This window comes from Eleutherodactylus coqui, chromosome 10, assembly GCF_035609145.1.
Source record: "Eleutherodactylus coqui strain aEleCoq1 chromosome 10, aEleCoq1.hap1, whole genome shotgun sequence".
NCBI lineage: Eukaryota > Metazoa > Chordata > Amphibia > Anura > Eleutherodactylidae > Eleutherodactylus > Eleutherodactylus coqui.
This window is the reverse complement of record NC_089846.1, coordinates 118622263-118642443: the sequence shown is the minus strand read 5'-3', so window position 1 is coordinate 118642443 and position 20181 is coordinate 118622263. Positions and strand designations below refer to the sequence as shown.

At 44.6% G+C, this 20181-nt stretch overlaps 1 protein-coding gene across 3 annotated transcripts in view; it reads right to left on the bottom strand.

Moving 5' to 3' along the window:
- Positions 1–4332: 4332 nt before the first annotated feature.
- CD99L2 (CD99 molecule like 2) overlaps positions 4333–20181 on the bottom strand; it is a 73622-nt gene continuing 57773 nt past the window's right edge. For all 3 annotated transcript variants that reach the window (XM_066581779.1, XM_066581780.1, XM_066581778.1), the window contains 5 exons: positions 19200–19262; positions 16922–16984; positions 11892–12011; positions 6355–6420; positions 4333–4629 (listed from right to left, as the gene is read on the bottom strand). In XM_066581779.1, coding sequence (XP_066437876.1) covers positions 4565–4629; positions 6355–6420; positions 11892–12011; positions 16922–16984; positions 19200–19262 — 377 coding nt within the window. In that variant the 3' untranslated portion in view covers positions 4333–4564. The remainder of the gene's footprint in view (positions 4630–6354; positions 6421–11891; positions 12012–16921; positions 16985–19199; positions 19263–20181) is intronic.

The window sequence follows — 20181 nt, the reverse complement described above, 5'->3', positions numbered from 1 at the left end:
CTGTGGCCACATTCACAACCCATTTTACATTAATCCATTGCATCTACAATTAGAAAAACTTTGATCGGCTGCATCCTTTTTATTTTGGCTCTGAGGCTCCTAATGAGTGCATTCATGTTAACAGGCAACAAACTGTACGGCTTCAGTGTGCGAGAGAAGGCCTAGCTGCAGCGGATCCGGCAGAATAGTCAAACAGATGTATCTGATGCCATTTGTGTCAGTGGTATGAGAATGTACAGAACAGGGCCAGCAGAATGCTCATAAGGCACGGAACTGCAACAGGGTCAGAGGGACGGTGGCCCTCTCTCACTCTGCCTTGGGGGCGGGGGGGGGGGGGGGGGGGGGGGGAAGTATTAGCATGACATGTAGGCAGTAATAGCATGTAAAAACAAACATTCATGTTTATTTAAACTAAACAAATAAATAGTAAATAATGCTTAACCCTTTTCAATCCAATTTTTGATTCAGGATTTCCTAGGGAGCCTTCTCTTTCTGCCATTATACAATGGTGCCATCTGCTGGCTAGAGCCAGTACTGTGGTATGGGACATGCTAAAGAGGCCCCCAACAACAGAGCGGCCAGTAATATACTGTAAGGATACCCTGACAGACATCTTCCAACATCAGAACTGTACAGCCTTCAATCAGAATGTCTTCAGACGTCAGACAGTGGCTTGGAAAGGGTTAAAAGATGCTCATCCGTTCATTGTTCTCCCATGATCCAGTTAGATAAATGTGAAAACGGACGTTATTGTGTTTAGTTATGAATTGAACAAATGGGAAGCTGAACCAATGCCTCTACAGCGCCACCTAATGGAAGGCAGGGTTCCTGCAAGTCAATGTCATACCTTTTTACAATCCTGAATTGAGGAAAGGCCATCTATAATTGGCCAATGATTAGCTTAAGATTTGTTCCCGATCACTGCCCTGTGGAAACGTGGCAGCCACAAGCTGCCACATAAGCAAACGCTAAAAAAAATTTTTTTTATTATTTTATTTAATTTTTTTTTTTTAGAGCGCATCTCTTTCTGTAAAACAGCAGAGGTGCAGCCAACAATTTATACATTGAGTAATCGTCACGATTAAGGGGAGAAACAATTTAAATGTACCAAATAAGAACTAAGACGCTATCCGGGTCGATTGTCACTCCTTCCTGGGCAAGCAATCTGCCCAAGCAAAAGGACCCTTGTAGTCATTACAGAGAGCTAGGCTATAGCTAGACCTTTTTCAAATGATATCATGGCACATAAGGGTCAACATTCCTTCTCCGCTCCCATATAGAAGATTTAGAGAAAGGCATGATAACGAGTAATACAGAAAATATCATTAGCATAACTTACAGAGACGGTATAGACCCCGCCCATCTTCTATGGAAGCCTAGGTGAGTCAAAAAGGGGAAGACAAGTATTTTAAATACACCACTTTCAAGATTTTGAAAGTTCAGTGCTAAATACTATTTCTTGTTTCAGTGTGTGCAGAACTGGTAAATCTAGAGTAAATCAGTGGTACTTGTCATGATCAGCCAGGCGATAAAATTGTATCGGGTCATCCGGAGCCTGATCTATAATAAAAATCGAAAGAAAATAGTTTTGATAATTAAAGGGAAAGCGGTAGGTGGGTGCGTGTAGGCTCTATTAATGGAGCTCTGTTGCCGTTCAAATGTCATTAAGGGTAATCTGGATGGACTTTGTAACATCTGGAGAGGGTTTTTTTTTTTTTCAATTAGTCAGATGTGAACCTACAACACAGCATTGCTAACCACTGAGCCACCACCGCCACCCCTGTGCTTTCTGCTCCAAAGGATGAGAAGAGGGAGAATAAAATAGAAAACATTAAATACAGCCAGTTGCGGCCTTTGGACAGATATGAACCTATAACTCCAGCACTAAAAAGGCAGCAATGCTAACACCTGAGCCACCGCACTTTGTTCTCCAGAGAAGGAGAAGATGGAGAAGAAAGAAAACATATGAACTCTATGGAGATATGGTCCATAATCAGCTGTAAACCAAGACCTCCAGTACGACAAGGCAAAAGTGCTAGCCACTGAACCAAACGTCTTCCGGCCTCTTTTCCAGAGGAGGAGAAAAACAAGATGTCATTCTCCTTTGTCGTCCTTTCCCCTCCTCCTAATACTTCGCCTTATTCTCCTTCTCTCATCATTTTCGCTCTCCCCTCTAGAGCAGGCAGAAGCATGGTGGCTCAGTCATTAGCACTGTTGCATTGTACTGCTGGGGCCCTAGCTTCAAATCTCTTCAAGGACAATATTTGCACAGACGTCTGTGCTTCTCCTCCACAAAAGGAAGACCAAGCATGGCGACTCAGAGATGCTGCTGCCACCTTGCTGCACTGGAGGACCACGTTCAAAACTAACCAAAGGCAGCACGAATAAACACAAAGAACAGAAAAATCCCATCCAGATGTTGCCTGTCCTGCTCTAGAGGACGTGGTGAACAAGTTTGGTGGCTCAGCTGTTAGCACTGTAGCCTTGCTGGAATCTAGGTCGAAATCTGACCACAGGCAACATCTGGATGGAGAAGTTTTTTTTCCCCCCTTCTTCTCAAGGTCCATGGAGATGTTACCCTTGATGTAATTGGAACCTGGAGCCCCAGCACGGAAAGGCAAAAGTGCTAACAACTGAGCCACAGTCATAGAAGAAAACACACACAATTGGTATTCCAATGGAAATGGGAAGTGCCTGTTCCAATACATCATTATTTTTTGAAAATCAGGTACTCCAGACCCAAATATTATAATAATTGCTCAAAACTATGGCTAAGCTTCTACAAATATGAAAAAGCATCTGTTCCAAAGTAATTATGTCCCATTCACACAATTATATATTATATACCTGCACTACGGGGCAACGAGGAGAACGAGACTGGAGGAGCAACCACACGGTTTTTGGTATGATGCCCTACTTCCCGCTAACCTAACAAATGTAAATTAGCAAGATAATTAAGGTGCTTTTAGATGGAATGGTTACCGTTCACAAGAGTGAAAGTGACCGAATCGTTAAGTCTACATGCAGCCAACGGCCCAATGACAAACTTTCGCTCGTTCATCTTCTGCAGGCATAAAATTAATCGTTGGCTCATTCACTTCTCGTTTAGCTTAACTAGCGCTCGTTCAGTCGTTCTCAGTCACTTAGGGCTTATTAAGACGACCGTGTATCGGCCGGGTATTCACGCCGGCCGATATACGGCGTCTCTTGCTGCAGGGGGAGGAGCAGTGCTCTGAGCTCCCGCCCCCTCTCTGCCCTCTGCACTATTTGCAATGAGAGGAGACATGGGGGTGGGGCTAAGTTCCTGGAATTAGCTCCGCCTCCATCCCACCTCCCCTCATTACCCCCTCTGCACTATTTTCAATGAGAGGAGGCAGGACGGGGTGGGGCTAAGTTCCTGGAATTAGCTCCGCCTCCATCCCACCTCCCCTCATTGCAAATAGTGCAGAGGGGGTAGAGAGCTGGCGGAGAGGGGGTGGAAGCTCAGAGCACCACTCCCGGCTCTTCCAGCCTCCTCCCCCTGCAGAGAGCGACACCGTATATCGCCTGGTGTGAATACGCGGCCGTCGGAATAAGCCCTTAGGCAGCGAATGTGAACGGCGGCTCATTTAAATGAGAAATTGTTTCAACGATGTATCTGCCTGTCTAAACAGGCTGCACGAGCGGACGAGGTAATGACGGCATTTGCTCGTTCGAATGCTAAATCGACTCCTCTACAAGAACCCTTAGAGCACGGCATCATTGCAGGATGAGATTACAGAGCCCGGTTGTTGTCTCCTATGGCTACGGACACATACAATGTGGCAAATTTACTAATACTGAGTTAAAGCTGGTGCATTTTAAGATGGTCAAGAGTTGGTTGTGCTCAATGATAAATCTGCTACATCTTCAGGTGAATCTATACCGCCGCTTTATCTTCATTTTATGGAATATTTTAGCCCAAAATTGTAACGGAGGGGAAAAAAAAAAGAAAAAAACATTTAGCCACTCCCCCTTTTCAGACTTGGCAAGAAAAAGTGACCTAAAACAGATAAAAAAATGGGGTGCAAAGCGTGTAAGAGAGTTTTCTGCTGCATTTCCAATAGCACATCAGCCCCAGCAGGGCGACAGAGCAGCTGTAGAAAGAAAACTATGTATTGGGGCAATTAAAGGGATGGTGAACATGTACATTGCCTTTAAGTATCATTTGTTCTGCAAGCCGTATAGAATAAATAAAAAATAACCTACAAAGCTAATATGTAAACTTGGAACATTAAGAGGAATGATCCAATATGATGGATACAAATCCTAAGCTTAAGATGAGTGACGAAGCCCAATAAATAAATCCCCCCCCCCCCCCTTCCCCAAGTCCCCAGAGACATGGGGAATAGTTTATGCTAGCTGGCGTCAAGGAAACCAGATGGCATTTCCCATAGTAACCAGATTCGGTCATTTTGGTAGAAGAGAAGTCATTGGCCGCGATGGGAAACGATTCTTTTTTTTTTTTTCTTTTCAACTTTTTCCATAAAGAATTCCGTACGTGAGATGATACAACTGGTGTGGAGTCCTGCTAAGGCTGCCGTGTTCACACTTTGGATGGGTCTCCAGGAGGTGTAACCGCAGACTGAGGCTCCAAGGAAGAATATTTCACTGAAAAAGGAACAATAAATCTGTTACATTCACACAGTTCTCTAAACGGCGATTACATATCTATCACCAACATTTTATCAAGCACACTTCTTAGGCCAACTTCACACGGGCTGTGACTCCCGCCACCCTATATTACACTCCCCACCATGTGAAAGCCCTAGGGATGTGAGGCCGTTTTCACTTCGCATTGTGGAGGTAAGATTTATGCATTGGCCAATCAATGCTGCGGCTCAGCCAATTCATAAATCCCACCTCCACAACATGCTGACTGTTGATTGGTTCTTCAGCAGCGGCTGAAGAACCAATCAATGCAGTATACACAAATCACAGTCATTGCATTGGTTCATGCAGCGCTGCCCAGCCAATCAGAGGCATTGCTTTCTGGAGGCGGGATTTAGGAATCCTGCAACCAGGAAGTAATCTTCTGTGAGTGAATGAGAACTGCAGGATGCGAGCAGAGCTCCGGGGAGCAGCAGGAGGACCCAGATTGAGCCAGCTAGGAAAGTACTTTTTTTTAATGGAGTACAGCTAGGGCTTATTTTCTAATGTCAAAGTCAGATCGCATGAAAACCACGATTTTGTGCGTCGCGATACGACAAAAACAAAAGGCCCCAAAGGAAACGTGGGCTACAAAAAGAAATATATATATAAATTGTGCCATTATTGAGCAGTTGCATTTTTTTCTCGCAAGATAGCAACAGAGGAAACATCACTAATGTGAAAGAACCCATGGGAAAGCATGGGCTTCACATAGTGCGAGAAAACGCATATATAATATCGCGCCAAAATCACACGATTTTGCAGATTAAAGGGCATCAGTCGCCTACTTTTAGCCCAGACAGCTAATCTTATGAGCTGAAAGTTGATGACCCTCTGCGTCCGGGGATGTAAGCGTTATACTTACCTCCTTTATTCTCTGATGTCAATCTGGAAACTGCTGCTTGATGCATTGAGTGGCCCACTGAGTAGTCCACCAATTCTAATTTTATAATGGGTGGACTGTTCAGCAGCGGTGGCTTTCAGCGCCGAAAACAGGGGAACGACTGACAAGGCAAGTAAAAAAACGGCCATCCCCGGGTCTCTTACTTTCATCCCATAAACTTCGCTTCTAGGGCTAAAAATAGATAATAGTTTCCTTTTAACGTATATCAGGGGTCCATACAGAGATCTCTCCCATCTATTTATGCCCAGGACTGACAGTAACAAGGGGGCGCTCTCTACGTCTAGAGGAAAGAAGGTTTCTACACAGACATAGAAAGGGGTTCTTTACAGTAAGAGCAGTGAAACGCTCTGCCTAAGGATGTAATAATGGCGAACGCGATAAGAGTTCAAGATGGGACTGGATGTCTTTCTGGAGTGATACAATATTATAGGTTATAATCCTTAATAGCTTCAGAAGGGTCGCTGATCCGGAGATTATTCAGATTCCCAGATTAGAGTCAGGGAGGAATTTTTTTCCCTTAATGAGGTAGAAGCCAAGCTTCCTAATTTTTTTTTTTTTTTTAAATCTTCTTCCGGATCAAGATTGGGGATGGGGGGGGGGGGGGGGGGGGGGGGTAACAGGCTGAAATGGATGGACATATATATGCACTTATGCAGTAATCTAGTATGTAAGGCCGAAAAAAATAAAATACATGACACCCAGAGTATACATCAAGTGAGCAGATCAGAGGCCATCCAGCATTACAAGAGGAGTAAAACATTAACCGTTGACACTTGTCTCACCTTGAGGTTCTTCCGTCACCACAGCCTCCATGTTCTCGCCTTTCACGTACTCAGCATTAAGTCCCTCTGTGGAATCAATAGATAACCATTATTCAAGGTTGGGTCAAGCAGCCGTCTGCAGGGAGACGTCTCACCATCCATAGCGGTTACTACAGGGAGGGTGCTGATAGCGGTGGTGGTTGGGTGACAGCAGTCACAGATAGGAATGGTTGTGTCCCGTCAGACCTCTATAGTAGAAGAGCCTCACTGTATACTGTACAGCGGTGATCTACACAGAGCCATTATCTCCTATTCTGAGCCGCATCAATACGGCCGGCCTCGCTGGCTTCACATATTTTCTTTGTGCTGGAGGCAAAAAAAAAATAAAAGCGACTATTTCTTTTGCACGCCTCATTTGATGTTTTCCGTTGCAGGGATCCAATATTGCTGTGCAGCAGTATGGAGACACCATTAGGAAAGGTTTCACAAACAGAGGAGGGCTGTGCAAACTTTAAGGGGCCGCAGCAAATGACTGAACGGAGAGAACATTATGAAACCAATTCTCTAGCAGGAAAGGAGATGGGAGAATAGAATTAGATGAGAAGGGAATTCACTAATGTTTGTCTGTGTGCTTGAAATTAGGGAATAAAAGTCTGCCACAGACAATGTATTCATAAGCACCCTATAAGGGAATTGAACCCAACAGTCATCCAGCGAGTCGAGCTTTGTGGAAGAGATGGAGATAAAACGAATCATTGCTTTAGTTCACAGGAAAAGGGCCCAAACTACAAGAAGACACCTTGTAACAAAATGTAGAGGACTAACCAAGTTGACCAGAGTTGCACCCGACTGCAGTTTTAGTGCAGCTCAGAGGTGTCCGTTAGACAGTCAGGCTCAAAAAGAAGAAGAGCAGCTGTTATGAAGCTTGTATCTGGTACAACTTCCTGACCCACATGCATGTCCAGGGTTGTTTCTTGGAACTCTTGTACTCAATAAGGGTTAAGTGATAAAGTGAAGGATTCCTCCCCCCCCCCCCCGCATCATGTGCAATCTAGTACACAGAATTGTAAATCAAGTTGGTGCAACCCTAGTACAAGGTGGGCCATGGGTCTGTCGCAAACATGAAGAAACCAAGGTGTCCGTCTGCACATCCGTAGTAATCTGAGAGACGATCTCAGTAGTGGATTGCAAATAGCCCTTGATAACTCCGAGTCTGTCCCAGCAAGGTGGTGCAAGATTATTGGTGTGTCAGCAAGTGCTAAAAATCACCAAAACCATACGGAACAATGTGTGCAGGAACAGAAAGAGCTCAACGAAGCTAAATGTGTCAATTACTATAGGTCGTTGCCAACTGTGATGGCTGGAGAACTTTTGGACCCAACGCAGTATTTTATGATGGATGAAGTGTGGTTTCATTTATCAGATCACATGAATTCACACAATATGAGGTACTGGTCTACTGAAAATCCCCACTACACAACTAGAAAATTGGCGTTTGTGTTCCTGACCCCGTATACCAAAGAGTGGGCCCAATTGTCTTTGTTTCAAGCATGTCCAGATAAACCTTGGCATTCACATTTGAATCAGTTTTACAACCAACTATCACCAGAAGAAAGAATGTACTGCATATTCTAACAAGATGGGGCAACATGTCATCTCCAGTGACCCACTGGCACGGGTTCATGAACAGTTTACAGAAGAGCAAACTGACAAGTGGTTATGGCCATCACATTCCCTGGAATTGTCCATGTGTGATTTTCAGCTGTGAGGATATTTAAATCAAAAAGTGTACACCAATAATCCACATTTCCTGGATGAACTGAAGGAAAACATCAAATACTATCTGCAGCATCAGCATTGAAGAGCTGCAGCCAGTATCAGCCAACAAGTCGCCATGTGCCAACAGGTGCATAGAAGTGAACGGGGACCACTTCCACCATCTGTTGTAACGTGTTATATTCATAAAATGTGGGGGGGTGGGGGAAGAGTCCACTTGCTCGTTCCTTCTGTTGCAATATTGTTGGAGACAGTGCTTGCCTACATAGATTGGTTAGGAGAAGAGCAAAGGGTGGATGAATGCCAAAGAGCAAACTCACCACCAGGAATCTATGCAGTCTCTTCGGGCTGAATATATAAGGATTTTCGAATTCATTTAAAGCTTCAACCCATTACTATGCTGGCACATTAGTGACTATTCTTCCAGGCGCTTATTTCAGTAGGTTTCATATTCTTGTTCCATTAAGAGGTATAGATGCTATTGAGGTCCATTCGGGTCACCACCTCAAGCCTACACAGAGGACCCTTGGCCCAGACAAAAGGATGACTGCACTCCATAATCTCCCACAGCTGCCTGTTCCAATAGGATCCCGTCTATTATAGACACCATTGCCCCTACAAGCACCTTGACAGTTGAGCGATCAGATCGTGGACCGTCTGCCCAATACAGAAATAATTTACCCGTAGTGAATGAAGTCTACGCCGCATGTACCGAGAAGTGTTACTGTATAAACAGCTTCTGTTCTTGGAGCTAGCGTATGGACTAAATGACTCATAAAACATGTGCCAATTCCATGATGGCATTCGTTTGGAGCTGGCAACCCGGTCATTAGCATTCTGTTTGCACCCCTTAATTGCTTGGAAAGTCCCAGAAGAATAAAATGTGAAATCCAAGCCAGTAGGCTAATTCTTGTATTCTTGAATGTAAATATTCCCTTTTACTCTACGCTCGGCACACGACGTACCGGCCTCCTCGTTTCCGCACCTTTTCTCTTCGGGAAGGAATAGAATAGTAATTTAATTCTACATCTTTGCTTAATTAAATCCGGTCAGGTCCCCTGTGATCCGTATCGGAGTGCAGCACTGGATAGTGGTGAGAGGCCGAACGTGGGGACATATGGTTCTCTCAGATTTCATTTAGTGTTTCCATGTAAACAGGTTAAAGGCTTCTGGACGACCCGCGAGTCCTGCTTCCCCCGCCCACAGAGAGGGATTGGCTACATTTTTTTGTTTGAGTTTGTATTCAAGTCCCCCAATAATGGGCTCGAGAAGAGGCAGGACTCTCCGGCTTCCTCCAAGGCCAAATCCTGACAAACCCATTGCAGGAACATTTTTTACGTAATGTGGATGATTGTCCCGGCCGGAGTGAAAGTCCACCAACTCAAAGCCACAGCACTATAGATGAACTAGTCTGTTGTGAGCTCGGGTCAGTGCATCCATGGTCAGGTCACTCATCTGTATTAAATGCACCTATGTGTCTAAAAGGGCTTTTAGGCCAGTTCCAGATGAGCACAACTATTTTCGCTCAAAAAAACAAAACAAAAAAAAAAAAAAACAAAAAAAAAAAAATCGCTCATAGCCATCTATTAACCCTTTCCAATCCACTGTCTGACGTCTAAAGACATTCTGATTGAAGCCTGTACAGCTCTGATGTCGGAAGACGTCCGGCAGGGTATTCTTACTGTAGATGACTGGCTGCTCTGTTGTCTGGGGCCTCTCCAGCATGTCACATACCGCAGTACTGGCTCTAGCCAGCAGATGGTGCCATTGTATAATGGCAGAAAAAGAAAGCCCCCTAGGAAACCCTGAATCCAAAATTGGATTGCAAAGGGTTAAGCGATAATCGTTGTGTCTAACTGCACTGACATCGTGCAGTTCTCGTTAACCAGTCGCTGATCGTTGTCTTTCAGCGTGCGGAAAGATCAGCGATCAGATACTAGGAATTCACAGCGGGATACAGCTGATACTATTGTTTCAGCTGTATCCTGCTCCCTGAAGACAGGTGGGGTATGAAGAACACAGCGGCCCAGCTCTGTTCTTCATCTCCCACTCGGAGCGCTCAGCTGTATAACAGCCGGGCGCTCCGTGTAGAGAACAGCTGGATATGCCTGTCTTCTGCATACGCCGCTCGGAGCGCAAGGTGATCACTCAACGTATGAGCACCTACCTTGCGTTACAAAAAAAGCACACAACGATTATCGCTCAAAAGATTTTTTTGAGCAATAATGGTTGTCTCCAAACCAGCCTTAAGAGTCCTGACAGCACTCGTACTTTTTTGCATCATTTAAGGTCGTGGCCTTCCGTCAACATAGTTGTACCAGGGCTCGTTTTTTGCGGAACGCAGTGTAATTTCTATTGGTACCATTTTGGAGTCTATATGACTTTTTGATCACTTTTTATTCCATTTTTTCTTGGAAACGGGGTGACCAAAAAAGCTTGAATTTGTTTCCTCCCCCTCTTCCCCCCCTAAAACAGTGTTCACTATGTGGGGTAAACAATGCGTTACTTTGATAGTGGATTTTTATGGATGAGGCTATAAATATGGCAAAAGGTCTTTTTTTAAAAATTAAAAAGGGTGTATTTAGACACGAAGATGGCTTTTGAGTGATCACTTTGAATAAAACTACTACTTGGGAATAATGTCTATTAGTATCAATTAGTAGTGTGTGAGCTGCCAGGAGCTGTATTCAGGGAACAGACCACCCGCTGTTCTCAAAATACATTCCTCCCCCCCCCCCCCCCGCTCTGTTGCAGGGCTGACAACAGCCGATTACATTGTTTCAGCTGTCAGCTCCATCCCAGGTAGAACACAGCATGCGGTTCTTCTTATCAGCTGTTCTGCCAAACAATGGATTTCATGCAGATCTGAAATTCCTCATTTTTCAGATAAGTGAGAGATGGGCACATTTACACAATGATTAAGCCATCTTTGAGCAAATTTTGAGTGATAATCCTTGTGTCTAAATGAGCCTTAAGACTTTTTTAAACTAATCTTTAATTTTTATTTTTTTTTAGTCCCCATAGGGGACAAGACCTGATGGCTCGATCGTTCCTAAAGTATGATATACTGCCATAAACAGCAATCTACCATGGCAACTCTGGGGGCTTTCAAAAAAGACTCCCAGCTGTCATGGCAACCTGCGATTTTATCACGAGGAGGCAGTGTGGGACCCCTGAACATCGATTGAGGCATTTAAATGGCACTGTCAGAAATAATGACAGCATTTAAAGGGTTCACAGCTACCCCCGAACCTCCAGGGCATAAATGTACAGTGTTAAGGGGGGAATCATATCCTTCTGCAGCAGTTTTGCATGAAAATTAATAAAAATGAACATTACATCAGAAAAACCTAGATGTTATTCTAGACATAAGCGTTGGCGCGGCCTGTGGATCTCGGTTGTAAATTGAAATGGTCGTTTCCACCGCCCCGCTTTTGACAAAGAATGCCAAAACGTTTAATTGGGCCATCAAACGTTAAGAGCAGACATTAGGCTGGACATATTGTGCATTCTGTTATGTCTTCATATATCCGCTGTCCCTCTACAGCCCGCCTCACTAGAGGGATACAGTGCCATACGATACACGGCCGTGCGGGTATTGCCCACCAGTGCCACTCAGACTTCATCTCGCATTTCTTTCTAGTGCCGGTTCGGGATGAGTAATATTCTGACTCCCATTGTGCCGCCCACTATGATATACACTTCGTAGCGCTGCGTTTTTATTGAACATGTTCTATATTATATTCTAGATCTGGACTTGAAGAGAGAGAGAGAATACATACGCTGAATACTGAAGCAAAATTTCTTCTGTTGATAGGAGATATAGCTGGACACCGCCCCGACTAATGCCATCACCAGAGCGCTCACAATTCCTGCAATGGTGCCAGTTTCAGCTAAATTTCCTGTAATGAGAAAGATTCAAGTTAATTCGCATTTCCCAAAAATACTGCATCTTCCCATTTGCATAAGTTTCCCAGAGCAGCATGCACCACCTGCTACGTCGCCACATATCTACTATGTGCTCTCCCCAAGGAGACACTGCACCCTTCCTGACCTACGTCTTAGTAATAGGACTCTTATCCAGCCAAGCCAGCAACCTACTGCACACCGATGAGGGGCAAAACCCCCATAACCACTATATAGTTCCCCAGAAGACTCCAGTCTATATGAGTGACAGGGAATATAAGCTGAAGCCACAGTGACCAGCTCACCTCTTCAGATATAACCTACCATGCGGTGCACTCGCATTCATGCGTGAATTCCGCAGCTACCCTGTTTCCCTGAAAATAAGACATACCCTGAAAATAAGACATAGCATAATTTTCCAGAATTTCAGTATGCAAAATAATTTTTCAGGCTTTTTGAGGATGCTTGAAATATAAGCCCTACTCCAAAACTAAGCCCTGCTAACAGTTAATTTTAAAAAGTCACTTTAAATAGTGTCCAGGCAGCTATACATGTAAAAAAGTTAAACCTTTTTGAAGAAAAATTAATATCAAGACACTGTCTTATTTGATACACGGTATTAAGGGATAGAGGTGGACCAAGGCAGAGATATTCCATCTACACACAGAGGAGCGGCACCATATTGCTTACGAGAAAGGAGTCACCACTTTTGGCTTCAGGTCATAAAAGTATCCTAACAAAGGACTTCCAGGAACGGAATTCTACATATTCTCTAGAGGATTGTCATTTGTTCCACAAACCAGATCCAGCGCCTTCATGGATTAAAGATCTCAAGGCATTTATAAGATGTCTCAAGTCTTCCATGGATGGATCTATTCTTGCAGATATTAGTAATGACTTGGAGAAGGCGGGACGTGTAGAAACAATCTGACCAAGGATGAAATCATTAGAGAACGATACATCTATGGTTATCAAACCCTCAGATAAGGGTGGCAATGAAGTCCTTGAGCAGAAACAATATGGAACCGTCTGTCGGGACTTGTTAAAGGACAAAGATTACTAGGAGGTTCTCAGGAGGAAAAAAAAAACAAAAAAAAACACGCGCTGAGGGGCTCCTGATAGATCTGCAAAATATACATCTGACTGCTTTACAGTCACATATGATTTCTTTTTTTTTTTTTTTGAATACCCCGCTATTAAAAGTTTATATGTTAAAGGAGCTCCTTTATTTCAAAGACACTTTAAAACCATCATTAACCCCAAAATACACACAAAACATAAGATACATGTGTACCATATTAGTATAAAGGTTATTGAGCCGGTATGACTGCTGCTCCCGCAGGTTGTTGGCTCTAGCTCCGATGCCGACGGTACTACACAGATGACTCTAGGGACGGCCGTCCTATATTGCAGGCCATATTCTGGTAGCACACCAACCTATACAGGACCTATGGTCGCCCTGACAACAGGGGGTCCTTTAGCGGTTCTACATGCAGATTTACAATTAAATTGACATCATGTGTCATTGTTTAGCCTGCAGTGGTTTTGCCCTGGTTGGATCTCATCTATGGGCATACATAATAGGACTCCATCACACCCATGTGTTTATATCTTTTCATCGATACATGAAGCCTTTTGATGCACCGATTTCTGCGCTGGAGCGAGCGCCATGACGTATTAGGTCTGCAGAGATGTGTGCCATCAGAATATGGCCTGCAATATAGGCCAGCCGTCCCTGGAGAGTCATCCGTGTAGTACCGTCAGCAGCAGAGCTGGAGCCAACAAACCGCGGGTGCTGCAGTCATACCGGCTCTATAACCCTTACACAAAGGCAGCATGTATTTTATGTGTGTATATTGGGGTTAGTGAGGTTTTAAAGCATCTTTGAATAAAGGCCCCCCCTTAGTAGTGATAGTTGTGTAATCAGGCTGCACCAGCAAATGCCCGTTATGGTCTGCTCGTTACAACGACAAACTGTTGCGTGTAAAAGCCCCCTTATTCATGCAAGGCATAATAAGATAAGCGGATCACAGGGGGCTCACACTTCAGGCAGATAGGCGATTTCCCCTGCAATGTACGGCTCTCCGTATTAAGTGTGGACCCCCCCGGACAAGGAACACACTTTGTAGCAGTTTGGAGATGCAGAGGATTTCTATCACCCAGAACAAAGACCATTTCCAACAATCCCACCAGGCTCGGAGTCTTGCTCATCTCCTTGAACATGGCTCATTTCCCTGAATTACAGGAGCCATAGCTACTTTGCTTCCTCCCATAAAGTTTTGCTAGGTGTTTTTTTTTTTTTTTTTGCTAATGGGGTTGTATTTTTTGTGTAACTTTTGTACATAAAATTTAGTATTTGGGGTTTTTTTTACATTTTTTTTTATTAAGCAGCAGATGTGAAAGATTTTTTTTCTATTACAAAAGCATTGCAATCCCCACGTATCCCGATGCATTACTGCCTGCGCACATAACATGCGACGGTAGCCATTAGAGCAGACCCGAAGTATTTCCAAATACGAGATTGCACAGGACAGCACCGGGCGAGGTCCCTTAAAATTTGGTAGAGTTCACCTGCACGCTTGTAATACCACAATTGTAGCATTACAAGGTTTAGCTCAATGTCTTCTATGATCCTGGCCATGGCTGTGGGGTGGCGGCACCATGGACACAACCAATGTGCCTCTGGGATCATTAGTGTACGGCGCTGGGTGACATTTACTTGCTCCCGCTATCATTTATTAAAGGGGTTGTCTCGCGAAATCAAGTGGGGTTATACACTTCTGTATGGCCATATTAATGCACTTTGTAATATACGATGTACATTACAAAGTGCATTAATATGGCCATACAGAAGTGTATAACCCCACTTGATTTCGCGAGACAACCCCTTTAACAGTGAAGGTTGTCAAGGGGTTAAAAAGAACTGCCCCATCAGCTTTGTGTCTGGGTCTATAGAGCTGTATCCAAACCGCCCCCATTCTGGAGGCCTACAACGGGTGTGAAAGGGAGGGCTCATTTGCAAGGGCCGGTTCACAGTCCATTTACACGCGTAATAAGGGCAGCATAAAACCCATTGATTCCCATTGGGGTATTTCGCACGTGTGAAAAAAAATTGCATCCTGTCTTAATTTGGTCCCTATAACAGACCGCAATTTGCTATGCAATTTAATAAACATGCAATGAATACGTATGATACGTGCATCTTTATGCATAAAGGCAGGAGAAAATCAATGGTCCCTTTTAGTGATGAGCGAGCATACTCGCTAAGGGCAATTACTCGATCGAGCATTGTCCTTAGTGAGTACCTGCCCGCTCGAGAGAAAAAAGTTCGGGTGCCGGCGGCGGGCGGGGAGCGGCGGGGGGAGAGCAGGGAGGAACGGAGGGGAGATCTCTCTCCCTCTCTCCCCCCCACTCCCTCCTGCTGACACTCACCGCTCCCCCGCCGCCGGCACCCGAACCTTTTCTCTCGAGCGGGCAGGTACTCGCTAAGGGCAAAGCTCGCTCGAGCAATTGCCCTTAGAGAGTATGCTCGCTCATCACTAGGCCCTTTTATTTTTTGTGCGCATGTACACCACAGTGAATACACGTACAAAAACCCACAAGAACAAAACATGTAGTAAATATGCACAGTTCCTGTGTATGAAAACGCAGTTCAGCGCGTGAAATGCATAGCGGCATACTCCCATGCGAATGAGCCCTGAGTGCTAATACATTTACAAATGACAGCCAAACAAGGAATAAAAGGTTTTGCTGGGTAATACCAGAATTTTAAATGCTCTTTATACATAGAATAAAAAATTTAAAAAAAATCTTATTTGTATAGCACCAACCGATTCCACAGCACTTTCATGTAATCCCCCCCCTTCCTCCCAGTAAACTGGGTACTCATTCTACCGACCTCGGAAGGATAGAAGACTAAGTCAACCTTGAGCCGTCTGCCTGAACCATGCAGGGATTGAACTCACAACCTTCAGGTCATGAGTAAGAGCTTAGGACTGCATTTCTGCTGCCTTAATACAGCATGTGGTCAAACAGACAGATCCAGCGTTAGATCTCACCCCTGATGTCCTATACTGAAACAATAGCATGCTCGAGTAGGAAGGCATGGATACACTACACGATGGTATAGTGCATGGCACCCTGGGGCCCCTATAACATGCATTATCACAGGGGCCACAACATTGAAGAGAGTAGAACCCAATTGCAAAGTATACAAGTCAAAGAAGTATTTCTGGCCAGAAGAAAAATCCCTCTTCACTGTATAGAAGAGACCTGCTAGACTGGTGGTGGACAGAAACCGGGACTCCCACCAATTACCAGAATGGGGAACCCGGGGTCCCCTGATCCTCCCAGTTACAAGGTCATGACTAAGAGGAGATTAAATGGAATGAAGGTTGAGCATGTACCCTGCCATTTCATTCACAGCTCACTGAGGAGCATCAGCACAGAGCCGATTAGGACTGCTAAATCACCAAAACGTGGGTACCAGCCACTCCATTCAGGATGTGTGTGCAGAGGACAGGTGGTAACCGGGTAGTCACACCAGCAGAAATTACGGTTTGTTAAACAACTAGGTTTTCCTTTATTGCTCTTTTTTTCCCCAATATATAATTATAATCGAATTAGTGCTGAGCAAACTTTTTAAAAGTTTGGTAGGTCTCCCAAAATTCGGCAAAATGTTTGGCCCCATCCAAATTACTTTGAACCGGACTTTTACCAATACCAGGAGGAAGAGTTTTAGTGAGTGCGGTGGAGACAAACTGCTCGAGGTTTGAGTTCGCACCAATCCAAAAACTTTAAAGCAAAGTTTGACACAAAACAAGGTTTGACTGCTTTGGTTTGTCCAACACTGAGTCTAATAAGGACTGATCTGTCCCTCTAGGTACCAGTCATTACCCGTACATACCGTTATCATAGTTCTCATGGTCACTATTGCCTCCGGCTGACCCTCGGCCTCCAGGACTCCCACCTGAGTAAAAGCATCAAGTGAATAAATGCAGTTACACGTTTCTACACAATAAAGAGCACAGGATATAAATGGTGAAGTGACTGACGATCTAGAGCCTCCGCGAAAGGACGTCCAACAGAAGAAATGAGTAGCAGGGCATAAAACCGATGTGCCAACTAGTTTTTTCACTTAAAGAAGCGGTCAGCTCTTGGCTAGTCAATTTTGAATAAATGCTCGCATTCCCCGCAGAAACCTAAAACATTTTCTTAACCCTTTCCAATCCACTGTCTGACGTCTGAGGACATTCTGATTAAAGCCTGTGCAGCTCTGACGTCGGAAGATTTCCGGCAGGGTATTCTTACTGTATATTGCTGGCCGCTGTGTTGTCGGGGGCCTCTCCAGCATGTCACATAGTGCTGTACTGGCTCTAACCAGCAGATGGCGCCATTGTATAATGGCAGAAAGAGAAAGCCCCCTAGGAAACCCTGAATCCAAAATTGGATTGCAAAGGATTAAGCCCCTTTTACACGGGAAGACTGTTGGGCACTTTAGTGTCTGACAGCCGTCCCAGCGATGACCGTTCCGGTGCTCGGAAGAGACGCAGCAGGGCGGGGATCATTCCGGCCCACCTGCCTCCATTTACAGTAAAGACACAGTTGTTCATAGATTAATAACAGCCTGCTTACATGACCGATGCAGCGGCCGACCAACTATGGGTTTTAGGGCTTCAGGAAAGAATCAATCAGCACTTTAATCGCTGATCACTTTATCATCGCATGTGTTCACTCCGCACCATTATGGTGCAAACAGCTTGATCCAACAAACGATGTGCGTGCCAAGTAAAAGGGGACTTTAGCTATCTGTGCTGTGCCTCTTGGAAATGTACAGCTAAATTAATAAGGAGTTTCTCTATTTTGATTTTGCATCTCAATTGATGTACATAATGGTTTTCTTCAAGGGTTTGTCATACCTACAACTGTAATGTTGCTTTTCACTTTTTTTTGCTTTTTGTTGCAATGTAGAATAAAGGCCCATTTACACGCAACGATTATCGCTCAGAATTCACTAAAACTACTGAATTTGAGCGATAATGGTTACATGTAAAAGTGGGCATCGGGCACTTTTCGTTTGAACGAGGATTTTAAGGTAAACTAAAAAAAAAAAATCAATCATTCAGCTACTAGAGATAAAGCAAACACCTATATCTGTCAGTAGACCGCAGGCTGTTATCTCCACGGGGAGCAGGCAGTTAACATTGTATCCTGCCAGCAGCCGCGACGAGAACAATGCTGCTGTGTGCACAGCTGGGCGTGTGGTTGATCACACACTGCGCTTTGCAAACAGCTTCTGGAGGCCCTTTTACATGCCAAGGAAGATGATAAAGTGTTAATGGTCATTATTGACACTTTTTGCAAATAGATTGCTAAATATTTCAATCACTTGAAAGATCATTGTGTGTAAGTGGGCCTTAAGGGTGCCTTCACATTCACAGGGTTTTTGGAACCCCTGACCAGGAAGCACTGGCTGAAGGCTACAAACAATTGCCGTGAAACTGCCAGAGGAGAAGATGTGCGGCAGAGCGGATAGTGCCTGTTAGGTAATGTTTTGGGGGTTTTTTTGTTTGTTTTTTTAATGCAGCTAGGATTTATTTTAGGGCTCAAACAGTAGGACTTCCTTCAGTAAAAGTTGCACCGCACGAAAACTGCTATTTTGTGTGATGCAACTCAAGGCAGACTCCATAGGGAAACATGGGCTACAAAACACTGTAAATTTCAGCTGTACAGAGCAATGTAGCAGCCTACAAAACATTACTAATGTGAAGGAACCCACAGGAAGGCATGAGCCTCACATACATGCGATTTGTAGCGCTGTTGCATCGTAAGAAAATCACGCGATTTTGTCGCATGTGTGCAGGCAGCCCAACGAGGGGGGGTCAATTCCACACAGGAATAGGTTCAAAATCCACATTAAATGGCACAGCTTCGGGGGCAGATCAGCCCCTGTGTGGACCCCGCCTAAACATGAAATAACTGGCTAAAGAGGAGGAAAACTAGCAGCAACGTCTTTTCTACTTGATGGAACACTGGTCCTACAAGATCTGGGCTGCGGGCCCTCAGTCACAGTTATTACCACTAGTCCAGTAGGTCCCATTCATGGCCGTATTCTCTATGGGTGGTGCATCCTACAGCCAGGAACAAGTGATATTTGCACATTACTGCGGCTGGCTGGACTCTACCTTTGCCTTTATCCGGCTTGTAGCCTCCACCGAATACGTCGTCCAAATCGGAGTCTTTAAAATCTGTAAGATAAAGAGATTGTGTTGTTGCTCCAGTACAACCGGGTGTTGGGGGCAACGCTTCAGCATCCCAAACCCCGAAGCCCACCACCGAGGACTATTCTAGCCGCGGAGTCCTTTCTATTACAGACATTTTATAGAATAGCAGAAACCGCACACCAGAATTTCAGAACCATTTGCACAGAAAGACCGAGAAAGAGACTCCAGTAACCCCAGTTTAGGCAGAAGACCCTTGAACTGGTTTGGCGTGGATGTTGGCCATGCAGCTGTTGTCTTACAGATTTGGAAAAGCATTTGAGAAAATATCTCAACAGTCTTGTACTGAAGCAGGAAATGGGGGGCAATAAGCGCATTTGTAAAGAAGTGGTTGAGGAACAGAACGCCGCTGTTGTAAATGCTACAACTCTAATGGGCTTCGGTTGGCAGTTGAGCCCCACAAGGATCTGTGTTAGACCCAATATTGTTAACCCCTTTGCCAATTACCTTCTGGATGATATTGAAAGTGCAGTCAGGTTGTTCTGGCACTTAACTTTGCAAATACTTAAGAGTATGTTGTTCACATGAAGTGGAAATACTGCGGAATTTCCACTGCAAAAATCGCCAGCATTTCCGCAAAAGACAGTCAAAATCTGCACTCTAGTGGTATGGGTTTTGACTCCAACTCATTTCAGAAGATACCATGCTCCTCCTCGCCTCTGAAGTCTTTGCACTCTCTGCACTTCCTTTACCGGGCACCGGTGGCCTCTAATGAGCAAGGTACTACTGGCCAGGTGATGCAGAAATGGCCAGCCGTGCTGCGCCGTTTAGAGGCCGCCGGGCATCCTGTGAAGGAATTGCCAAGAGTGTGAAGACCTTGAGGGGGGCTGGTATCTTCTGAAATAACTCAAAATTAGCTGCGCTTCTACAGATTAAGATCTGCACC